Genomic DNA, 17,631 nt, shown 5'->3' with positions numbered 1-17,631 from the left:
GACTGCGTCTCCGTTCCTGGCGCGCTGTCAGCGGTCCCACCACACATGGTGGCCGCACAGGGAGGGGACAGGGCAGGGGACAGCAGGACTGTGGTTGGCGCCTTCTGGTCTTGTGGCTGCCGGCCTGCACGCTGGCAGCCCTTGGTGTCACCGTGACCCTCTGGCCAGCACTGAGCAGCGATGATCACCTTGTGCCTGTCCCGTCGAGAGCAGGCAAGGAGCCCTGCAGCTGTTCCACAGGCCTGCATGTTATTCAGAGGCGAAGGGGTGCGCAGGGCGATGGGCCGTCAAGAGCAGCCCTGCGGACCGCCACGGCGAGGTGGCGGCTGGCGACTGCCCAGGGAGCTCAGGGAAATGTTTCCATGGGGGGGAGCTTGGGGAGCCGGCGGGGCCGGAGAGTCGGGGGGAGGATCGCGGCCTGCCTTTGCAGCCGTTTGGCTGTTGGCCCCCACGGCAGCACTTCCCCTTGAGCTAGGCAGCATTTCACATGGCTCGTTTTGAGCAATGCCCCGCGCAGCCCCAGTGCTCCCAGTAAACCCCAAACATTTTGGTTGCAGAACCGCAAAACCTGCAGCCAGCAGAAACCTAACGGTGGCTCCGAGGCTGCACAGGGCAGGGCCAGGGGCTGCATTTGCCAGCCGGGGCGGCACAAGAGGAAAAGCATCTGCCCGATGCCAAGCCCTGCCCATACGCGCGGTTGAGGGGGATGAAAACACACTGCAGGTAACGTATCCCGAGGCAGGTGCTGAGCAAGTGATGGGAGACTCGCGGCAAGAGCAGCAATGTCACCGCAAGACGAGATTGCAGCAGAGGGTCCCGGGGGCCGGCGTTTTTGGGGTCTGGGCTGCGAGGGCGGGCAGGGGGACCGGGCTGCTCTTTGTTTTCCCTCCCCGGCTGCTCGGAGAGCCGTCGCCGTGCAGGGCCGGGCGGTCTCCGCGCTCCGGGTCCACGGCGCGGGCGGCTGCTGCCCCCTCCTGCACGCAGCAAACAGTGCCGGATCACGCCGCTCGCCGGGCATGTCTGGCCCCACGGCGGGTGCCCCCCTCCGGGTGCCGCTCGTGGGTCTGCGCCCCACGGCTCGGCCCCGGCGCCTCCGGGCGTTTCTGGCTGCGGCAGGATGATCTGGACCCGCCACTCCAGGGCAGGGGCTGAGCGTCGGCCCTGGGGTGCTGCAGCCCCCGGGAAGGCAGCGGTGGGGCCGGGGACTACCGGGGGGGTCAGAGCCGCACGGCCGAAGCCCCCAGGCTGCAGAGCCCGGCGGGACGCCCCAAAGCTGTGGGTCGGGGCCAGGCCCTGCCGAGGGGGTCTGTCATTGGGCATAGGGGGCACGGCAGGGGATGCCGGGGCAGGGCGTTGGGGGTCTGCGCGGCTCTCGGCACGGGATGCTTAGGGGCAGGACCGAAGGCGGGGAAAAGCGGGTGTCAAGGGGCTTCGGGGAGGGAGAAGCGTGGACAAACTGGGGGAGCAGGGGATGGAAAGGGCTGGCCGTGGTCAGCAGGGTCCGAGGGGCTATGAGGGACTCCGTGGGGACCACCGCCCCCGTCACTCGCAGGGGCTCCGGGGAAGAGACCATCGCTTGCAGCAATGCACACGCGGCTCCGGGGATGTTTGCGAGCGGCCTCAGCGGATCGGGGAGGGACGAGGGCAGGAGGACGAGGGGGGACGCGCCGGGGCGGCGGGGCCCCGCGGGGCTGCGACAGGGGGAGGACGGAGGCTCGCGGTGGCTGTCCTGAATCCCCGGGGCCGCAGTCGCAGCCGCTGCTCTCGGGGAGGGCTGGGCACTGCCCCTGCTCTGGCAAAACTGTTCTCCTCAGTACAGTGCGTGCAAGACCAAAGCCTCGGGCTCTGCAAAACGCAGAGAGGAAACCACCAAACCGGGCAGTTCCTTTAACTTGGAAACAGAAACAAAAAGCAATCACCCCCCGATTTACAGGAAACCACGGGCTTTGACACTAAGCGTGTCATCCACAAAGCAGCCGCCCCATTCCCCCTGTGCTGGGCTGACGGGATGGGTGTCCCAGACCCCACCAGTCCGGAGCCCCTTCCCCCCTTACCCCAGTTTTGACCCTTTAGCACCCTCTCCGTGCCCCACGCGAACAGCCCGCCCCCGCTTTCCCTTCCCCCTGCATCTGCTGCTTTTTGCTTTCGCTTGCAAGTGCAGCTATCTGTCACCGCCCAGCTGTGATGCTCGGGGGGGGGCCCGGACCGCCCTCAGCACAGTTTCGCTTTCTTTTTCAGCGGACTTGTTTGTGCAGCCCCAGCCCCCCCCTGCTCCCCACCACCACCCCGTGCTGCCCCCCAACCCTCCTGTGCTGCCGCGCAGCCTCTCGCCCTGCGGAGCGACCGTGCGGGGCTCCTCGGCAGCCCTCCCCGAGCAGAGGGGACCCGGGGGCGCTTCAGCCGGTTGCCCCCGCTTTCGGGAGCCGCCGAGCCGGGGAAGCAGCCCCCGGGCGTGAGGGATTCCCGGGCGGCGGCGAGAGAGGCTGCCAAACCCCAGGCGCCGCGTGTCGCCCCCGGCCGCGGGGCCGGACCCCGATTTCAGCCGCGCCGGGCAGGGCTCTGCGCAGCGGCGCCCCGTCCCCGGCGGGGACCTGCCGCAGCCCGGGGCCGCCCGGGGCGGGCCGGCGGGGCCGGGCTATAAAGGCACCGGCAGCTCCGCCGGCGGCAGCCGTCGCCCGCGATCAGCCGCCGCCGCCGCCGCCTCCTCGCCCCTCCCGGAGCCGCCGTGGGAAACCAGGTGGGAGCGGGGCACGCGTGGGAGCGCCGGCCCCGGGGATCCCTCCTTGGGAGCGATGTGCATGGAGAGCCCTGCCCCATGGGGGGCACATGTGTCCCCCCCCGCTATGGGGGACACGCGTGGGAGCCCCTGCGGGGACACGTGGGAGCGCCCGCCCAGGCTGGGGCCCTGGGGACAGGGAGCTGCAGTGATGGAGGGACGGCGAGCGCTTCGGGGCTGCCCCGGGGCCGCAGCTCGGCGGGTGGGAGACTGCAAGGCACCAGCCGTCCCGGCTCCTTGGTCACCCGGGTGGCCCAGCGCACCGGGTACCGGTGCAAGTGCGGCCCTGGCCCCCCCAGCGAGGCTGGCGCGCTGCCCCGGATGGATGCAAGCAGGAGCGGCGCAGCTTGCAGCCCTTCCTGCCTGTCTGGGGCTTCTGCCTTTGGCTTTTTTGCCTTACCTCTTCTGTTCTGTTGGGCTTTTAACTTAGTTTTTGGTTCTCCTGATGTTTCTGAGGTTACAATGACTTTATAAATCAGATGTCTTAGAGAGAAGTGCCTGAGCAAGAGGCATGGTGGGCTCATGCCCCCCCCCCCCAGCACCACCAGACTCCTGAGAGATGCTGCTGCTGCTGCCAAAACCTGACTTTGTGTTTCTTTCATTTTTAAAGCTACTTTGCCTGTGGGCTGACACCCTCAAAGGGGAAAAGACCAGCATGAAGGAGACAAAAGGAGAAAATGCCAAGAGTTGGCAGGACCAGACCGCAAGGAGGGGCAAGGTAACTTCAGCATCTGCCCCCTGGCTGGGGGCCTGGGGGAGGCCTGGGCGCTGCGGTGGGGGGCCAGCCCCACGCCGGGGTGGGCCCAGGCGACCGCGTCAGCTCCCTCCCTCCACAGTGCGACCTGACCGGCTGGTGGGAGAACGACCTGGGCTCGCAGATGCACATCTTCAGCGTGAACAGCCAGGGCGACTTCAGAGGCGAGTACCACACCGCTGTCTCGAGCGCCCAAAAGCCAATCAAGCCTTCACCCCTCCACGGTTCCCAGCACTTGGACGAGGACGGACAATGCACGTTTGGCTTCACCGTCAACTGGAAGAGGTTTTCTGGTACGTAGGGGCAGCAGCTCCAGGCGGACGGGAGGGCAGCGCAGGCAGGCCCCACTGCTTGGCTTCGCCTCTCTGCTCTGGCCAGCGTCTGTCTGCCAAGCACCCTGCAGACAGCATGACGCACCCTGCGACACCTCTTGCTGGGGCTCTTGCCGTGGGAGCTGACTCCTGCCTGCTCCCCACAGACTCCACCGCCGTCTTCGTGGGCCAGCGCTTTGTGGACGCCAGCAAGCAGGAGGTCTTGCAGACAGCCTGGCTCCTGCGGGAGAAGGTCGACTCCCTCCAGGATGACTGGAAAGCCACCAGGTGAGCAATGGGATCCCTGTCCCAAGGGTGTTTGCCCCTCTGCTGGGTGGGCAACCAAAGGGTCTGTCATGGACATGCTTCCCTGCAGGGTCGGCCGCAACGTCTTCACTCGGATGAACTTCAAGGAAGAATGAAAAGCCTCTCTGACACCATCTCTGCCAGCCTAGGAGGGAGAGGTGCTGTCGCACAGGTCACAGCAGCACCTGCCATGAAGGATTTGTCCCTTCACTTGTCATTTCTCACACTCATACTTCAGTATTTGCTGGCTCCCCAGCCTTGTCCCTGGCCAGGGGGACCTGGTGGGCCGGTCTGCAGCATCAGCTGTGCGCCGATGCCACCGGGGACTCGGCAGGAGCTCTGCTCAAGCTGGTCTGAGCTCCTTCAGCTAGAAGCTTCTTCCAAACCAGGAGCATCGGAGACAGGATGGGAACAGCCTGTGTGCCCCAGCTCTTCTCTAGCTGGGACCTGGGTCTCAGCTGAGGCGCTTGCTGTGCTCAGAGCAAGGAGATTTGCTCAGCTGCTTGCTGCCTCCAAACCTCATCTGTTGGGGGTGACCCTCATCCAGACATGGGGCCTTGTAGCATATCTGAACAGCTCTCGCCTGTCTGGAGAAACCATGACAGAGTCGAATCTTTTCTCTGATAAGCTTCTTACAGAGCACTCAGGAGCTGCCCCGTCATATCCCTCGTTCCCCTTCTCATGGGGACTCGTGCGGGTGCTGCCACACTGCGTGGTCCGACACATACCATCACCACCTCTGCACATCAGAGCTCTTGTGGGCATGCAGCATGAGTGTCTTCTTAAAAATGCCTTTTTGGTGCCTTCGCAGTCACCTCCAAAACAGTCTCATGAGTGATCGCTGCCCTGGAGTGTCCCCAGATGGGTCATCTAGGGCATGCATGATCCCTCTCTTGTCAAGGTTGGGCACCCCCCACCTGGCTCCCCCGGCCCCCAGGCTGTCTGCAAGTGCCTGCACTTGCCTGCCCCATCCCAGCCAGGCTCACACAAGGTGTCTCTCCGAACCTGCACGTCTGGTGACATGGCACCGGTGCGCCCACCGCCAAAATCTGCATGCACTCTCCCACAGTGGGAAGTGCGTGTGGGGGAGCGTCGCGCTGTGGTGCAAGTTCTGCTCTGAGGCTCTTTTCAGCTTTGGTGAAAAAGGCTCCAAAAGTGGAATAAAATGATTTTTTTTTCTCTTTAAACTCAGTGTTGTGTGTTTTGTAGACGTATGCCGGGAAGCTGGGCTAAAGCACTGCTGCAGGCAGCGGGAGCAGGAGGAGCATTTCCAGCCCCAACGGGCTTTGCAGCCACTGCAGGGCATTGCAGGCTGCCGAAGAGAGCCGGCCTGTGGCGGGGACAGGGAGTAGGGAAGGTCCTGGGGAAGCGGCGCAGGAGAGCAGAGGGCCTCTACCTGCACACACTCACGTTCTGTTTTCTGCTGCCAGGTGCTACTTCCACCCCAAGAAATCCCTAGGTTATCTGCAGTATAGATTTATTGCTAAAGATAAAGTGTTTCCTGTTCAGGGCTCTAACTAATGCTAATTCTTGCTTGCCCTGCTTGGTGTTGTCGAGTGCCTCCCCTTATGAGCTCTGGGGGATCCCACCTGCAATGGAGGTGGGATGACCCGCTCCTGCTTTGAGCTCTCCTGGTTCCAGTCTGCCCTGACTGCTCGGTCACCCAGCACTGCTGCTTTTCAGACTGCCCCGTCCGCGCTCAGACCTGAGCAGGAGCCATGCTCCATGCACAGCCGTGGCACTTCTGTTCACACCAGCACCATCTCTGAGCATCTCACCCAGTTCTCTTGAACCCCTTTCAAACACACAACCCCGAGCTTAACGTGCTGCAATTTCAGCACTTGCAGCATTCTCGTTCCTTTTTGGTCCAAAACCCGCGTTTTGGTTTGTGATGGGGTGGGCGCGTGCCGATTTTGGCAGCACTCGAGCAGCGCCTCCGAGCGCAGGCTGCCTCAGCCTGGCGCAGTGCTTTGAGCAGCTCCGAGCAGCACGGGGGGACAGGGTGGCACAGCCCAGCCGTGTCTGTCCTGCGTCAAGGGAGCCGGGGTTGGGGCTCTGCATGGACCAGGGCGCCTGTGGCAAGAGCATAACTCTGGGGGCCCTTTGGCAAACCGAGCCATCTGCCTGGAGGCTGCGTCTGCTGGAGACGCACGGGAGGTCCAGGTCCAAAACTCTGCTTGAAGTGATTAATGTCATTTACTGGAAACAGGAGGCGCAGCGGGAAAGCCTTGCTGGAGGAACAACTGCTGTCAGTGCGCGCTTGTGTTTCCTGAGCTGCCCACTCCCCGCCCGAGCAGCTGATTTCCAGGAAAGTCAGCTCTGAAGCTGAAGGCGTTCCTCCAGCCACCTGGCCCCGGCCTGATCCCGTCCCCGCAGGGCCGGCAGGCTGTGGGCTCTCACCGAGCTCTCCGGCAGCCCATGGCGCTGCGCCACCAGCGCGACCCGGCTCGCGGAGCTGCTGTCTCCTGCTGCTCCCCCGGGTTTCCTGACGCCGAGGACCTTGGAAACGTTTTATTAATAGCACCGATGGCTTTAGCAAGCTTTTTCCATCTGTTTTGGCCTCCTTGTCGTGGATTTGCAGATTGTTTGCTCTTCGTGTTTTTTCTTTTGAATGCATCTCCTGATTCATAAACAACGTTGTTTTCTTCACGTTGCCTCCTTTCTGTCCGCAAATTTTACCAGCTTTTCCAGGTCTTTTACAGCCTTCCTGTAGGGTCTGCTCTTTCACAGCCTCTCAGAAGGGAGCACGGTTATGCTGCCTACCCCCCCCCCCCCCTTAGGCCTTCTTAGGTCTGCAGCATTTCAGCTCTGTGGCTGCTCTGCTTGAAGTCCCTTTCCAGCGAGCTTCCTCACTTCCCAGCATTTTGAGACAGTATTTAGTCCAAGGAGCTAGTTTACAGGATCCTCAGGATCAGAAAAGCGGGGAGCAGAGGGGCCTGTGGCCGGCTCAGAGGTGTTGCTGATGCTGCACAAAGGCAGCTGCCGCTTGTACTGCACGCATCCTCCTGACTGCGTTATCACCACCCAGCAGCACCAGTGCCAGGACGCAGGCTGCCAAGGGAGAGAGGCAGCAAGCCAGGGAGCTGGCACGAGTATTTACATGCCTTAAGGCCAGTGAGGGCAGCCAACAAGGCTGCAATGCACCCAGCCCCTTGGGTTGCCTGCAGATTTTGGGGCAGCGGGTGACAAGATGTGGTGATGCCAGATGCCAGTGAGTGCCTGTGGCTGAGGTCACTTCTCTGCAGGTGTTTTGCACTCATCAGTGCTGGATTTGATCTGTTGTTTTAGTGCCCAGCCACGAGAGCTGCTTGCAGAGCTTTGCATGAATTTCTGCCCTGCCTACACCAGTCTCAGCCACAAACACTTCACCAGTCACCTCTGTCTAGCTCGTGTCCATCGGCATGGCACGGCTGCCCAGCAGGGTCCCCCCAACCCCCCTGCAGACCTCACCGTGGGATAAAAACCAGCTGTTGCTCCTACATCACATCCTCTTGGTCTCGGTCGTTCACACGCTGTGACCCTTCAGGGGGCTGGAAGCCAGAGGAGGCAGGAGGCACCTTACAGAAATGCACAGCATACCGCTGCTAGGGTCTCACAGACACTCTCAGGGACATCGTTCGTTAATAATAATAATAATAATAATTTATTGGGATCTTCTTGGCATAGGATGACACTCATATAGGGTCTCAAATCTCTCAAACAGGATGATGGTGGCTGTCCAGACAGTGACGGGAATCCCCGTTGCGAGGGTCCTTGCGGCGGTACTCTCACCGGGATCAGGTGGGACACCCCGAACCGCTGCTCTGCACAGTTCCCGCAGCCCTGCTGGCCGTGCTCCTCCGTGATGGCTCCAGTGCATGCATGATCCATCGTTACTGATTATCTTAGTTATATAGAAAACTTGTCTTAAATGTCTTAACCACATACAGAAGACTGTCTTACATGACCTCTCCTTCAGGAACAAGATTCATCAGCTGTTTACAAGCACCTTATCTAGATATAGTTTGCTTACTTCCACAGCAGGAGCTCTGGAAGGGAGGGCCAGATTCTCCACCCAGGCTGTTAACTCACATATTTAAAGCATATGAATTGGACCACGAAAGCAGGAAGATTGTCTGAAATTATCTCCTGGGGGGTTCCTGTAACCATCAGTCTAACGCCTAACTGCAATAATCCAGAAAAAAATCACCTGTTTCAGTGTCCAATGACTCAGGGTCCAATGACTCAGGGTCCAATATCTCAGGGTTCAATGATAATCCCGTCACTATCTCAGCAAAGCAGATAGAGCGGGGAAGTTCCTGGATCACCCAGAGGATTTATAGCTAATTCCTCTGGGTGTGTGCAGACCACAGCCCTGATACCCAGCCACACTGCTGTGATAACTAAAGAACAAACTTGATTTTCATTTTTATTACTCATTTATAACTTAATTCCTATAGCTCTTGCTACATGATCTGGGTCCGTGTGGTTACCATTCCCACCAGCCTCTCCAGTCCAGGTTGGGACAACCTGCTCGGGAATTGTCCACAGCAGAGCCGCTGCTAAAACCACCAGCGTAGAGGCAGCCTTGCTCTTCTCCTCTGCCCCTCTCCTCCAGCTGAGCCCTTTCTGCAGCCTCTCCTGGCAGGGAGTTCATCCCAGGTGCATGGGTGAGCTCCTCCGCCAGCTCCACAGCCCCGCTCTCCCAGCCCGCTCTGGAGAACGCAAGCTGCTCTGAGCCCTGATTTTCGTAAGAAACTGTTTTTTTCCAGGGTTTCCGACTCAGGAAGGTGAAATCTCCACGGATAGAAAAGCCCACAGAGAGCGAAGGGGTTTTGCCCAAAGAGGAAAGACAGCTCAAGCAGGAGCGTACCAGGGAAGTGGAGCCCGGCCTCCCCGGCAGCCCTCTCCCTGCTGCTCCCCTGCAGCCACACGTGAGCGGCTGCAAACATGCCAGGGGACGGAGGCCAGCGACCCACCAGCCCTCCCGAGCATCCCTACCTCACCCAGCACAGCCCTCTCCCCCAAATCCCTGCTGAACCCCACGAGCCAGTACTTGCACCCACTCGTCCCAGGGCTGCGCGGTGCTGGGGACCCAGCTCCGGCCGGGAGCGGGGACACCCACGGGGCTCGCCGGTCACACCGCGCTCCTTGCACAGGACAGGACGTCCCTCAGCGGAGCAGGAGATCAGCACGTCTTATCAAACTTCCCCTTTCACTTTCCTTCTTTGTTTGCTCAGGAGCCTCTCTGGGAAAGTCAACAAGATAGAGGGGTGAGATAACAGCTGGTATGTGCTAATTCCTTGAAACGTTTAAAAACAATAAAAACAACAGCCCCCGTCTCCCCGCCGGTCTATAAAAAGGCTCCACACACGCTCCCCAGCCAGCAAACCCCAGCAGTCGCAGCAGTTCAGCAGCAAGCGCCCGCTCTCGAGGAGGATGGACAGGCTCAGCATCGCGCTCATCCTCACCCTGGCGGCAGCATCCACCAGCGCTTCTGAGCAGACCAAGGTAAAAGGGAGGCTGATGCCCAGGAGGGGCAGCACGCTGCGCCCGGGGCCGCAGGGTGCCCTGCGGGGTGCCTGCTCCTGCGTCTCAGCCCCTGCCCTGGCCGTGCGGGGCAGCCGGGGCTGATTCCCTCTTTGCAGTGTGTCCTGACAGGATTTTGGATCAATGAGCTGGGCTCCAACATGACCATCAATTCCGTGAACAGCCAAGGCGAGTTCTCTGGGTTGTACCACACGGCTGTGACAGCCACCAAGAACGAAATCAAGATTTCGCCGCTGCAGGGATCCCAGCACCACAAGAACAAGCCGAACCAGCCCACCTTCGGTTTCACCGTCAACTGGAGTTTTTCAGGTGCTTCGCCCTTCCCCAGCCTCCCCGTGGTGTCCCCAACAGCCCCTTGCCCTCCCCCATGGTGTCCTCAATGCTCCTCCATCCCCAGCCCAGGAGCTGCTTGTGTGGTGGCACTCCCTGGTCCCCATGTCCACCTCGTGTCCGGGTCAGGTCCAGCCCGAGAAGAGGAGGACCTGGGAACTGTCAGCCACGTGTCACCACAGGGCACAGAGGGGTTCTCCGCTGCAAAGCTGCCTGTTACGAGCTACCCATTATGAGCTAGGACCAAAACCCAGCCGTCCATATTATTTGTGGATGCTCCCTTTATGAGTTGATAAGACCCCTGCAAGAGGCTGCTCTTGACCCTAGCTGGTCAGAGCAGCCTTTTTCACCCCAAACTGGCTCATTGCCTCCTGAGCACAGGGAAACCCCTAATCTGGAGGGTTTAGAGTACTGGTAGGAAGCATCACGCTCCCAGTGTCCTGGGTGCACCCTGCTCACCCACTCCCCACTGCATGGAGTTGCTCTGTGACCCTTCACAGATGCAAGCAGGGTGCGGGACCTTTATTTGTCTGAATGGTGTTGTCCCCCCTTGCCTCTGGCCCTGGCACTTACCCCACCTCCCATCCCTTCCCTGCAGACTCTACCACTGTCTTCACGGGCCAGTGCTTCGTGGATGAGGATGGAAAGGAAATTCTGAGGACCACATGGCTCCTGAGACAGGAGGTCGATGACCTCAAGGACGACTGGAAAGCCACCAGGTGAGCATTGAGCAGAGCAGGGCCCATGAGTCCATTAAAGCATCTGGAAAATGCTCTGATGCTGATCACTGTGCTCAGGATGTGTTTTATTGGTGGTCATCCCCTGTGCTGCATGGGGTTCAGACCAAAAAGTCCCTCCTGGTCTTGATGCACCAAGGTACAAGCTCTGTTTCCCTGCAGTATTGGCAGCAACGTGTTCACCCGGTTCCTGTGATAGCACACGCAACCATCACAGAGGAGTTGGCTGTGTCCTATGTTCTCGTGTGGCCCCTGTTTCGAAGACCCCTGCCCACCCCATCCATCCTCCCGGCTCTGCGTCTCCCAGGTGGCTGCTGGAGGGTTGCCAAGCTGCTCCTCTCCCATGACCCTGCAGAACTGCTCCACACACAATAAAGCTCCAGGACTGCCAAGTCTCTTGTGTTGTCATTGCTCACAGACTTTGGGGTAAAGCCTGGCTGGGTCCTGTCCCCCACCTCCCCTCCATGTGCCTCAAGGAGATGCTGGGCCTCGTGCCTTTAGGGACGCCTTTGGGGACTGTGCACGGGGCATCCCCTCCCGTGAGGTCACTCCCTTGGGGACCGTGCATGGGGCATCCCCTCCCGTGAGGTCACTCCCTTGGGGACTGTGCATGGGGCATCCCCTCCCATGGGGTCCCCTGGGCAGCCTGAGCCCCCAGCCCCTGTGTGCACCTTGTGCCAGCTCCTGTGACCCCGGTCACTGGTGGAGGGGACCCATCCCTGCTCCGCAACACCCACTCCTGGGCTGGAGGGATGGGGCAGAGCGGTGGGGGGGGGGGGTATGGTGCAGACCTGGGGGCCACATCCAGTGGGATGAGTGCAGCAAAGACTGGCCCAAAGTGGCTGAGGGAGGGCAGGGACAAATCTGCGGGCTCTCTGGGACCCTGATGCTGAGTGAGGTGGCCCCAGCAGATGGCTGCAGCAAGCCAGGATGCGTGGAGCAGGTACCTGAGCTGGAGAGCACGTCCTCGCTGTGGCTGCTCCTCTCTGCCGAAGGAAAAGGCATCCCTAGCTTTTGCAAACTCCGTGAATCACCACCTCAGTGTGGGTCTTGGTGGTCCAACTCCAATTTTAACTTCAGCACATGTACCAGAAGGCCTCAGCAGCACTTACAATGGGGATTAATTCAGCGGTGTCCAAGAGCTCATGTTGCAAGCTGTCACTTCCCCCAGACCCAAGGAAAGCTCAGCACAGCCAGGGAAAAACAGCTTGGAAAAGCAGCAGAAACTTCTGCCGGAAGGGGACTATCACTGGGACAAAATCCCGGGGGAAGAGGTGCATTTGTTGCGCCTGGGGAGAAGAGCCGGTGAGGCTGTGCACCCCAGCATCACCATGACTGGTGGTGGCAGCGGGACGGTGCGGGAGCAAGGAGCAGGGCTGGTGGCACCACACCGGGAGGCCCCGCAGCCCCTCTCCCCTCTGGCCCTGGGCTACGGGCTGTGCAAGTGCCACACGCCGTGCCGCCTCTATCTATAGCCGCCACTCGCCCCGCGTGCCTCGGCACTGCCGGGTCACGCAGACCTCCTCGCCTCGCGTTTCCCGGGCGCCCTGCCACCACGGGGCTCCGGTTACCGCCCGCAGGGCTATAAAGGGGGCCGGGGTGCGGGGAGCCGCGGCAGCCCCAGGCCATGGCGAGCAGCGGTCTGGCCCTGCTCCTGGCCCTGGCCCTGGCGACGCGCGCCAGCCCGGCTGGGAGGAAGGTACGGGGCCGGTGCGGCGCTTGCCCTGGGGATGCGGCGGGAGCAGCCGGGGGGCCCCTCTCTTTAACGCCTTTCCCGGCCGGGACAGGGGGTGCAGGCAGGCAAGCTTTGCAAGTGCAAAGCGCAGACTTGGGAGGTAACGCGGGCAAAACACAAAATGGGAACGGCCGCCCCTGTGCATCCGTTTGCTCCCGCGCCAGGACCGCGTGTCCACGCCAGCGCCGGGGGGCTGCAGCCCCACCGCCCCGGGGGAGCAGGGAGGGCCCCATCCCGGCACAGTGTCCCGCATCCCCTCCAGTGCGAGCTGAGTGGGCTGTGGAGGAACGATCAGGAGTCGCTGATGGAGATCTCAGCAGTGCGGGCCGACGGCGGCTTCCAGGGCGAGTACCTCACGCGGGTGAGCCTGGCTGGCGGCTGCATCCGCGTGTCCCCCCTGAAGGGCGCCCAGCACGACCCCGGCGAGGCGGCCTGGCCCACCTTTGGCTTCACCGTGCGCTGGGAGAGGTTCTCCAGTAGGTGCTGGGCCACGCGGGGATGGGGCGGGGGCGGGGAAGGCACCACCATCCGCGCCGGGGAGCGAAACCTGTGTTGTGCAAAGGCTTTGGTGCGTGTAAGCGCGGGGACACAGCCCGGGAAGGGGGGAGTCAGGGAGGGGGTCATTGCTCGGGTGGAGCGATGGGTGCAGCAGCTGGCTCGGAGCAGCTCCTGCTCGCCCGGCGCCCTTGGGTGGCTCCGCGAGGTGCGTGGGGTCCAGTCCAAGGTGCTCACGACGGGTCTGGCCCCATCGTCCCTGCGCTGGTTCCCGCAGACGCCACCGCTGTCTTCGTGGGGCAGTGCTTCGTGGGCCCGGGTGGCAAGGAGCTGCTGGCCACCACCTGGCTGCTGCGCGAGGCCGTCGGGTCGCTGGAGGACGACTGGAGAGCCACCAGGTAGGGAGGAGGCTCAGGGAGCCCCTGGGCAGCCGTGCTCGCCGGCCGGAGCGCGGCAGCTCTCTGCCTCCCCGCAGGGTGGGCAGGAACGTCTTCACCCGCAAGCGCAGCCCGAAGGGGAAGGTCCTGCAGAGCTGGTCTCCCTCCTGCGACGACAGCCTGGCGCCCGCGCCGTGACGGCGCCCGCAGCCCGGTGACTCCCGCCGTCCCCCCCGCTTGGCCTCCCCCCGCAGTCTGACTGGCAGTTCCCCCGGTGGAGCCCATCCCCAGCCGGGCAGGGAGCCCTCCTCGGCTTGAAGCACGCACCCGCGAGTTTCCAGCCCCTGGAGCCGGCCGGGTGCTTTCCCGTTCACGGGAGAAGTGCTGCCACCCCGGAGAGGCAGCGCAGGGAGGCGCGCGCTGCGGTGCACACCCCGAGGCTGCCAGAGCCACAGGGCAAATACAGTGACGGCCAGCATGGCCCCCAGTGTCGCCCAGGGTGGTTTTTTCCTCCCCTGCCTCACACTAAAGCAAAAAGTGAAAATGTTAGCAGGGACATCAGGCTGGTGGGGGGAGATGTTAGTCTGCCGAAGCAAAAAGCCTTCAGTCCTCTGTGGCGTGTAAAAGCATTGCAACCCGCCGCCGCTGCCAGGGCTGGGCCAGCAAAGCGGGGGCGTGTGAGGATTCAAGTCAGCAGCGGCTCCTAGCCCAAAATTTTAAGGAAATGAATTTCCAAGCAAGGAAGCTGATTTTTATCCAGGGTGCTCTTAGGGTGGGGCCTTAAAAGCAGAGGAAAAAACAGCAATAAGGAGTGATTTCCAAGTGCTGCAGAACCCCTCTGCCGCTACGCAGCCGGGGACGGCTCGGCACAGAGCAGCCGCTCAGGTCGGACCCGGGGTTTGGGAATGAACGGGAAAATCCCACCTTACCTGAAATGTTAGGGAAAGGGGCAGCCCTTGCTGCGAGGACTTGTCCCTCGGGGGAATGGGCATGCCAGGGAGTTAGGCACTCAGGGGTCCCCGTGAGGTCAGGCGGGGGGGGGAGCGGGGCTGCGGTCCCCGCCAGTCATCACCCGCTGAAGAGCCCCGTCCCCATCCTTCATCCCAGAGCCGGCGCCAGGACCAGGCCCGCTCGGGACAGCCGTGCCACCTCTATCTATAGCTGCTGCTCGCCCGCGTGCCTCGGCACTGCCAGGTCACACAGACCTCCTCGCCTCGTGTTTCCTGGGCGCCCTGCCACCGCCGGCCAGCACTTGGCCAGCCGGGCGCTCCAGTTACAGCCCGCAGGGCTATAAAGGGGGCCGGGGCGCGGGGAGCTGCAGCAGCCCTGGGACCATGGAGAGCGGCGGTCTGGCCCTGCTCCTGGCCCTGGCCCTGGCCCTGGCCCTGGCAACGTGCGCCAGCCCCGCCGGGAGGAAGGTACGGGGCCGGCGTGGGAGCCGGCATGGGTGGCGGGATGCTGCGGGGATGCTCCCCGCTAGGGATGGCGGGGGTCTGCCCGGAGACCCCACGCGCTGAGCCATCGCGTGGGGAAGCCCGAGGCCTTGCAGAGAGCTTGCAATGGCATCGCCAGGGTGGGTCCAGCGTGCCCCACGGCAGCCCTCGCCTTGCAGTGCGTCCTCTCAGGCTCGTGGCGGAGCGACGGCGGCTGCCGGATGGTGGTGTCCATCCTCGGGCAGGACGGCGGCTTCTCAGGCTCCTACCTGCCGGGTGCCGTTGCCAGCGACCCCCAGATCCCGGCCTCGCCGCTGAAGGGGTCACAGCAGGACGCGGGGCTGGTGGCGCAGCCCACCTTCTCCTTCGCTGTGCACTGGCAGCACCGAGGTACGCGATGGGGGGGACGGGGCTGGGGGCAGCGCCCGCAGGCGGCCGGTGCCCCGGCTCATGCCGGCCCGTGCAGAGGCACCGGGAGGCAGCACGACGGCCTTCGTGGGCCAGTGCTTCGTGGATGAGGCCGGCGAGGAGTCCCTGCACGCCCTGTGGCTGCTGCGGGAGGAGGTGGCGAGCCCCACCGAGGACTGGAAAGCCACCAGGTGAGCACCGGGCTGCACCGCGGGGGAGGCCGGCGGGGGGGAAAAGGGACCCTCGGCTCTGGGCAGCAGTGAGCAAGGGGGTCCTGGCACCGCCGATGGGGGACTGGCCTTCAGGGACCCCAGTGCTGGTGGCGCCACCAGTGCCGGATGCCCGGGCATCCTGCCGGCAGTGCCCCAAGCCGGGTGAGCTGCGGTGACGGGGGGCTTCCCGCAGGATCGGCACGAGCGTTTTCACCCGGATAAAGTGACAGCAGGCGGGAAAATCCACCAGGCGAGGCCACCGCCACGAGGAGACAGCCTGCACCTGCCTGCTGCAAGTTTGCAGCCCGCACATGAACGCTGCACATCCGGGGAAAAATAAAAGGCTATTTTCTTTTCTTTTTCGTGGAAAAGCAGCTCTTGGCTCTATATTCTGCCCTGCCCATCCTCCCCCCCCAGGGGGGCTCCATCCCTCGGGATGCACGCAGGAAGGCGCAGCATCCCACAGCCTCCCTGAGGACGCCAGGGCTCCCGGGCCACCACCCTCTGGCGCAGGCAGCCCCGCCACCTGTCCCTGCCGCCCCGGTGCTCCGCGTCCGTCCCGCGGGGCTGCTGGTTTTCAGACGGGCTCCCAGATTTCTGCTAGTTTTTCCTGTTTCCACCAATATCCAGCAGCTGGTGCTAGTGGGCAAAAATAATGATGTGGTGCTTACGGAGGGCTTAGGCTGCCTTCAGAAAGGGCTGTCCTCCTCGCTGCTGCTGCTAACCGAAACTCCTGCCCCTCAGGGAGATGCTCCTCCTGGTCTCAAAGCCACACAGAAGGTACTCATCCTACTGCCTTTGACCCAGGATACAGCGGGAAGCGGGTCAAGTTCTGGACTAAAAGAGCTGACAGGGAGGTGATCCCAAGCTCAGGCCACATGTTGGCCTCATCCAGAGTGTGCAGGTTTGGGGGGAGCCTGTGCAAACGCCAACGGCAGAGCACAGCTTTGCAGAAAGCACGTGCGCATGCACAGGACACACAGCGCTGCAGCGATGCACATGCAGCACAATGCGCACACGCAGCACAGCGCTTCCTGGAGGGACAGGCTCACAGCAAAGACCTGCCTCCTGCTCTCCAATCCCTGCAGCATTCAAGGAAACAAGGTGTCATCAGCAGTCTCCATCAGGGAGGAGGTTTATCACGTAGATACCAGGCTCCTCCTGTTCCTTTTGATAAAAAATAGCAGCACTGCAGCAGCACCGAGACCTGCAGAGCAATCGTCCCCCCAAACTGTCCATGCAGACACATCCCAAGTGCAGTACCTGAGCTGGCTTCGGCCTCCGAGATACCCCAGCCTCTCAGTCTGCTGTCTACCACAGTGTCTCTGCACCGAAGGGCTGCGCTGCCTGGCACGGTGCCTCATGCCAAGAGCTTGCGTCCAGATGCTTTCACTGAGGCACCCTGCGTGTTTTCCTGGCTGCCTGCCCGCTCTCCCGGAGCTATCTTTTCCTGACACTTGGCCAAGCAGTCGAGACCTCTCTGGAGCGCAGGGCTGACCCTGTTGCTCCTGGCCACACACCAGCTCCAGTGCCCGCTCCCTGCACTGCTAGCAACCCTGCAACACTTTAGTTTTGATGACTCATATAAGTATTGATCAGCACTGGGCCAAGGCTCAGCAGCGTGAGTGCAGTGGCCATTTGAACCTCCTGCGGGGCTGAGCAGCTTCCTGGGGATGCAGCAGTACATCTGGTCGGAGGGCTGCGCGTGGTATCTGCCCACACCGAGGGCACCAGCCTCCAGGTCTCTGCCAGTCCTGCCTTCCTGGAGAAAAGCAGGCTGCAAGGAGACACCAGCGTGGCCTGTGCTTGCTTGCCCCCGTCAGGAAAGCAAAACAGCTTCCACCGGCTCTTGGGGCCACAGTTCTGAAGCGGCAACCCACAGATCTGGTGGCTCTGAAGAGGGAGGATATGAGGGAAGGCTTAACTCCAACCGTCCACGAGGCCTATAGGCACTCCAGAGAAGAAAATGCGAGGTGTCTTCAAAAAGCTCTTGAAGAGCTCTTGTCCCAGGCCTCAAGAGCTGCTCTGGAGAGCCAATGATATCAGCAACATGCAGCCGGACAAGGGCAGATGCAGAAATAGGCCAGGTGAACACGGTCGCTCCCCATCACTACCCGACCCCCACCTGGGCTTTGGTGGGGACAGGTACAGACAGGTTTTCCAGCCACCCTGGCACCAGCAGTTGCTCCTGCACCCTGTGTTGAGCAGCCACACTCGCCTGCTCCGGG

The 17,631-nt window shown here is 62.2% G+C and overlaps 4 protein-coding genes across 4 annotated transcripts; all 4 read left to right on the top strand.

The window, feature by feature from the left end:
* Window positions 1–2,530: 2,530 nt before the first annotated feature.
* LOC112991938 (avidin-like) lies at window positions 2,531–5,326 on the top strand. The gene is made up of 5 exons (XM_026114769.2): window positions 2,531–2,737; window positions 3,387–3,494; window positions 3,613–3,823; window positions 4,009–4,129; window positions 4,218–5,326. Exons 2-5 carry the CDS (start codon window positions 3,432–3,434, stop codon window positions 4,261–4,263), a joined length of 441 nt encoding a protein of 146 aa, XP_025970554.1. The 5' UTR covers window positions 2,531–2,737; window positions 3,387–3,431; the 3' UTR covers window positions 4,264–5,326.
* A 4,148-nt stretch (window positions 5,327–9,474) lies between these two features.
* On the top strand, window positions 9,475–11,135 carry LOC112991928 (avidin-like). Its single transcript, XM_064501606.1, has 4 exons — window positions 9,475–9,637; window positions 9,775–9,985; window positions 10,605–10,725; window positions 10,906–11,135. Exons 1-4 carry the CDS (start codon window positions 9,566–9,568, stop codon window positions 10,937–10,939), a joined length of 438 nt encoding a protein of 145 aa, XP_064357676.1. The 5' UTR covers window positions 9,475–9,565; the 3' UTR covers window positions 10,940–11,135.
* A 1,235-nt stretch (window positions 11,136–12,370) lies between these two features.
* On the top strand, window positions 12,371–13,548 carry LOC135325083 (avidin-like). Its single transcript, XM_064502560.1, has 4 exons — window positions 12,371–12,442; window positions 12,741–12,954; window positions 13,251–13,371; window positions 13,449–13,548. Exons 1-4 carry the CDS (start codon window positions 12,371–12,373, stop codon window positions 13,546–13,548), a joined length of 507 nt encoding a protein of 168 aa, XP_064358630.1.
* Window positions 13,549–14,684: 1,136 nt separating this feature from the next.
* LOC135325082 (avidin-like) lies at window positions 14,685–15,729 on the top strand. The gene is made up of 4 exons (XM_064502559.1): window positions 14,685–14,768; window positions 14,963–15,173; window positions 15,250–15,382; window positions 15,597–15,729. The coding sequence occupies exons 1-4, from the start codon at window positions 14,685–14,687 to the stop codon at window positions 15,628–15,630; spliced, it is 462 nt and encodes a 153-aa protein (XP_064358629.1). The 3' UTR covers window positions 15,631–15,729.
* The last annotated feature ends 1,902 nt before the right edge of the window (window positions 15,730–17,631 follow it).

The sequence above is a fragment of the Dromaius novaehollandiae genome, chromosome Z, assembly GCF_036370855.1.
Source record: "Dromaius novaehollandiae isolate bDroNov1 chromosome Z, bDroNov1.hap1, whole genome shotgun sequence".
NCBI classification, from domain to species: Eukaryota; Metazoa; Chordata; class Aves; order Casuariiformes; family Dromaiidae; genus Dromaius; species Dromaius novaehollandiae.
Note: the sequence above shows the minus strand (reverse complement) of the source record. Positions and strands in the feature narration are given on the sequence as shown.

Bases quoted from the DNA above. Each gene is read 5' to 3' on its own strand.
- LOC112991938 (XM_026114769.2), top strand. From the start codon at position 3,432: ATGAAGGAGACAAAAGGAGAAAATGCCAAGAGTTGGCAGGACCAGACC. The intron at 3,495-3,612 runs GTAACTTCAGCA...CTCCCTCCACAG, and splicing joins AGACCGCAAGGAGGGGCAAG to TGCGACCTGACCGGCTGGTG. The intron at 4,130-4,217 runs GTGAGCAATGGG...GCTTCCCTGCAG, and splicing joins GATGACTGGAAAGCCACCAG to GGTCGGCCGCAACGTCTTCA.
- LOC112991928 (XM_064501606.1), top strand. From the start codon at position 9,566: ATGGACAGGCTCAGCATCGCGCTCATCCTCACCCTGGCGGCAGCATCC. The intron at 9,986-10,604 runs GTGCTTCGCCCT...CCTTCCCTGCAG, and splicing joins CGTCAACTGGAGTTTTTCAG to ACTCTACCACTGTCTTCACG. The intron at 10,726-10,905 runs GTGAGCATTGAG...GTTTCCCTGCAG, and splicing joins GACGACTGGAAAGCCACCAG to TATTGGCAGCAACGTGTTCA.
- LOC135325083 (XM_064502560.1), top strand. From the start codon at position 12,371: ATGGCGAGCAGCGGTCTGGCCCTGCTCCTGGCCCTGGCCCTGGCGACG. The intron at 12,955-13,250 runs GTAGGTGCTGGG...TGGTTCCCGCAG, and splicing joins GCGCTGGGAGAGGTTCTCCA to ACGCCACCGCTGTCTTCGTG. The intron at 13,372-13,448 runs GTAGGGAGGAGG...GCCTCCCCGCAG, and splicing joins GACGACTGGAGAGCCACCAG to GGTGGGCAGGAACGTCTTCA.
- LOC135325082 (XM_064502559.1), top strand. From the start codon at position 14,685: ATGGAGAGCGGCGGTCTGGCCCTGCTCCTGGCCCTGGCCCTGGCCCTG. The intron at 15,174-15,249 runs GTACGCGATGGG...CGGCCCGTGCAG, and splicing joins TGTGCACTGGCAGCACCGAG to AGGCACCGGGAGGCAGCACG. The intron at 15,383-15,596 runs GTGAGCACCGGG...GGCTTCCCGCAG, and splicing joins GAGGACTGGAAAGCCACCAG to GATCGGCACGAGCGTTTTCA.